The sequence below is a fragment of the Eurytemora carolleeae genome, unplaced genomic scaffold (genome assembly GCF_000591075.1).
Source record: "Eurytemora carolleeae unplaced genomic scaffold, Eaff_2.0 scaffold465, whole genome shotgun sequence".
Taxonomy (NCBI): domain Eukaryota; kingdom Metazoa; phylum Arthropoda; class Copepoda; order Calanoida; family Temoridae; genus Eurytemora; species Eurytemora carolleeae.
The window spans coordinates 20,794-24,022 of NW_019396612.1; the positions used below are offsets into that span (position 1 = coordinate 20,794).

Here is a 3,229-nt window from a genome sequence, read left to right on the forward strand (position 1 = left end):
CCATTACTTTTTGTACAGATTCATCTTTGTGAATACATTTTAATGCTAATACATTTACTTACCTAGCTGCCCCCCCCCTCCCCCCAAACAGAAATTTAGAAGCCAGTGTAAAATTTTTGCCTTATAGTTTACAATGGCTTATACATGATTAGTTTAAGCTCTCCATATCACATATCTATTTATTTTAAAAAAATATATCTTATCTATAACCTTAATTAAAAAAATAGTCATTGTAGTTGGCATAATATTTTTGAAAAAGTAACTTAGCCAATACCCATAACTTTTTGTATTTGTGAACACATTTGAATACGAATAGACGCATGATTCTGTAAACCTCTTGTAAATGTCCCCCCCCCCCAAAAAAAATAAAAGGCCATACACCAGGGTTAGTTCTTGACTTAAAGCAAACAATGTTTATAATACATTATCAGTTTGTAATCTTATCAATGTTACTCTATGTGACATGTTAATTTGTTTTGGAATAATGGTCACACTTAACTTAATGATCTTATATTAACCTTTCAAAGTCGCTCCCCTCCCTAAATCAAACAGAAATTAATTAAGACACCATGCTTAATTGTTGATATAAAGTATACAATTGTGTTTACATGATTGTCTGTGCAACTCACGTCAGATTTTTATTTGTTTTAACAAACAAAATGGATATCTTATCTTTACCCTTGAATATAAAACAGTCAATGTAAGTAAGCTATGAAGGTGTATACTGTTCTTGTAATAGGGATAATATTCACCCTTGTCTCTTCACAAACCTTTGAGGTAACATTCTACAAGTTGTTAAACAGAAAAGAATACCAAGACTATAAAATTAATACATTTTAATGATTTCTTAAAGGTACATTTCTATCTTCAACTGAACTGCTGTTTAGACACAAACATGGCATAGCTAGATGAACCATATTCTATTGTACTCAAATTAATTGTAAATAAATTCATCAAACTCTTTGAATCACACAACTAATTTTTTGTGAATTTTTCCACCATGAATTTCTTTTTTAAATTTTCAAGTTTAATGTCTAATTTTCATGTGGCTAAAGTGAATGTTTGACTTTCTTTCAAGTGATTTCATTTTTGTTCAAAACGTTCTAATTCAATTTTCAAAAGATGAGTTTCATATATAATAAATTGTCAATTTTTACTTTGCCTTTCTTACTTCTTTCTTCAGTCAAAAAGTAATGTCACAAAAACTTTTCTCTATTTACCTTTTCTTCTGTTTAAGGAAAGACTACGAACTAATTTGAAATCTCTGCTGGATTCTCCAAATGATGGGTTCACTCTGGAATCTTTTCCTGCAGAGCTTTATGTGCTTCTTCCATATGCTAGACATCTGAATTTGATAGAGGGAAAGGAACTACCACAAGAAGCAAAGAATACTGCATGCACAACATGTATCGTAGCAGTTGAACTTATTAGAGATCTATTCATAGTTGGTGCTGATCCTGATCTCATGGAGGAAGCTGCCCTTGTAGTTTGTGATATATTTGAAATAGAGGATCATGAAGTCTGTAGAGGAGCAATCCACAATTATGTTCCACAACTTCAATATATTTTTACGCAAGGGAAAGGGACCAGTAGAGAGGCATGTGCCATACTTGTTGGAAATGATTGTGGAGCAGTGGACGAAGTTAATGCCTGGAGTGTTAAACTACCAGATATTGAGAAGCCTGTTGTTGTAGAGCCAGCACTCCCTGCTCCAGGTTCACCCACAAGGAAGATCCTTCAGCTTACAGATATTCATCTGGATCTCAGGTATGAAATTGGATCCAATGCTGCATGCGGTACTCCTAACTGCTGCATGAATGTTTCTGGAATAGCTCCTGATGCTGAATCAGCAGCTCAGTATTGGGGAGACTATAGATGTGACTTGCCTCATTGGACCTTCAAGCATATTCTTGAGCACATCAAAGATACCCATGGAGATGATTTCGAGTATATCATAAGTACAGGTGACTATCCTGCCCATGATATCTGGATTCAATCAAGAGAAAACAATTTAGCTCACAGCAAGAAAGTGGTTGATTTACTTAAAGAGGTCTTTCCTAACAAAACTGTATTTCATTCTCTAGGAAATCATGAAATATTCCCAGTAAACAGTTATCCTACGACCACTGTGGATAGTGCCAATGATCCAAGCTGGCTCTATGACACGCTTGGAGAATACTTTTTGGAAGCACATTCTGAAGCTTTAGAACAGTTTAGTGTTGATGGATTCTACAGTATTAACTATGGAACAGACTTCAAGATAATTGGCATAAACTCCAATATGTGTGAAAATATGAACTTTTTCCTCCTCTTGAATTGGGAGGATCCTGGAATGCAGTTAGCTTGGTTGATAGATGAACTACTTGAAGCTGAATTGGAAGGAAGGAAGGTTCATCTTCTCAGCCATATTCCACCTGGTAACGATGATTGTCTTGGCTCCTGGGGTAGAGAGTTCTCCAAGATTATAAGTAGGTTTGAGGGAACAGTCATGGCTCAGTTCTACGGGCACACTCACACTGATAAGTTCACGGTATTCTATGATACGAACAACAGTTCTAGGCCTGTAAATGTTGGAACTATTTCTCCAAGTGTAACAACCTCTGGAAACCCTGGATACAGGATTTACACAGTGGATGCTGGATATGAAGGAGCCTCTCATAGAATCTTAGGCCATGACACATATATCTTCAATTTAACTGCTGCTAATATAGCTGGACCTGACCAAGAACCAATCTGGTACAAGCTCTATTCTGCTCCACAGGATCTTGGCATGGAAAATCTATTTCCGTCTGAATATGAACAGCTGGTTAGAAGAATGGTTGTGGACGATGAACTTTATGAACAATTTTTAAGTTATTATAGCAAGGGCGATAGAAATAATCTACGCAGCAAATACTCAACACTTTGTCCCTTACTGACAACATCAAATCTGGACAAAAGCAAATGTGAAGAAATATTGGGCTCAGCTGAAAACTAATTTTGTATATCTTTTTTTAAATAAATAAATAATTAGTTTATTTTTAAGTTTCTTATTATCTCAATTTTGTTAATGGTGTTAATGGAAGATATTTTAAAAATTGCTAAAAGTGCCATTCATCAACATTTAAAATCATCAAAACATGTAAAAAAAACATCAAAATACATTTTTTAATTCATATTTTCTAAAAGTTTCATGCAATTTAGTGCAGAAAAATCAACAAATGTCACCATTACTCTAAAGCACATCTGT

At 34.6% G+C, this 3,229-nt stretch overlaps 1 protein-coding gene across 1 annotated transcript; it reads left to right on the forward strand.

The window, feature by feature from the left end:
• Positions 1–680: 680 nt before the first annotated feature.
• On the forward strand, positions 681–3,024 carry LOC111706286 (sphingomyelin phosphodiesterase). Its single transcript, XM_023479121.1, has 2 exons — positions 681–777; positions 1,238–3,024. Exons 1-2 carry the CDS (start codon positions 712–714, stop codon positions 2,975–2,977), a joined length of 1,806 nt encoding a protein of 601 aa, XP_023334889.1. The 5' UTR covers positions 681–711; the 3' UTR covers positions 2,978–3,024.
• Positions 3,025–3,229: the final 205 nt, after the last annotated feature.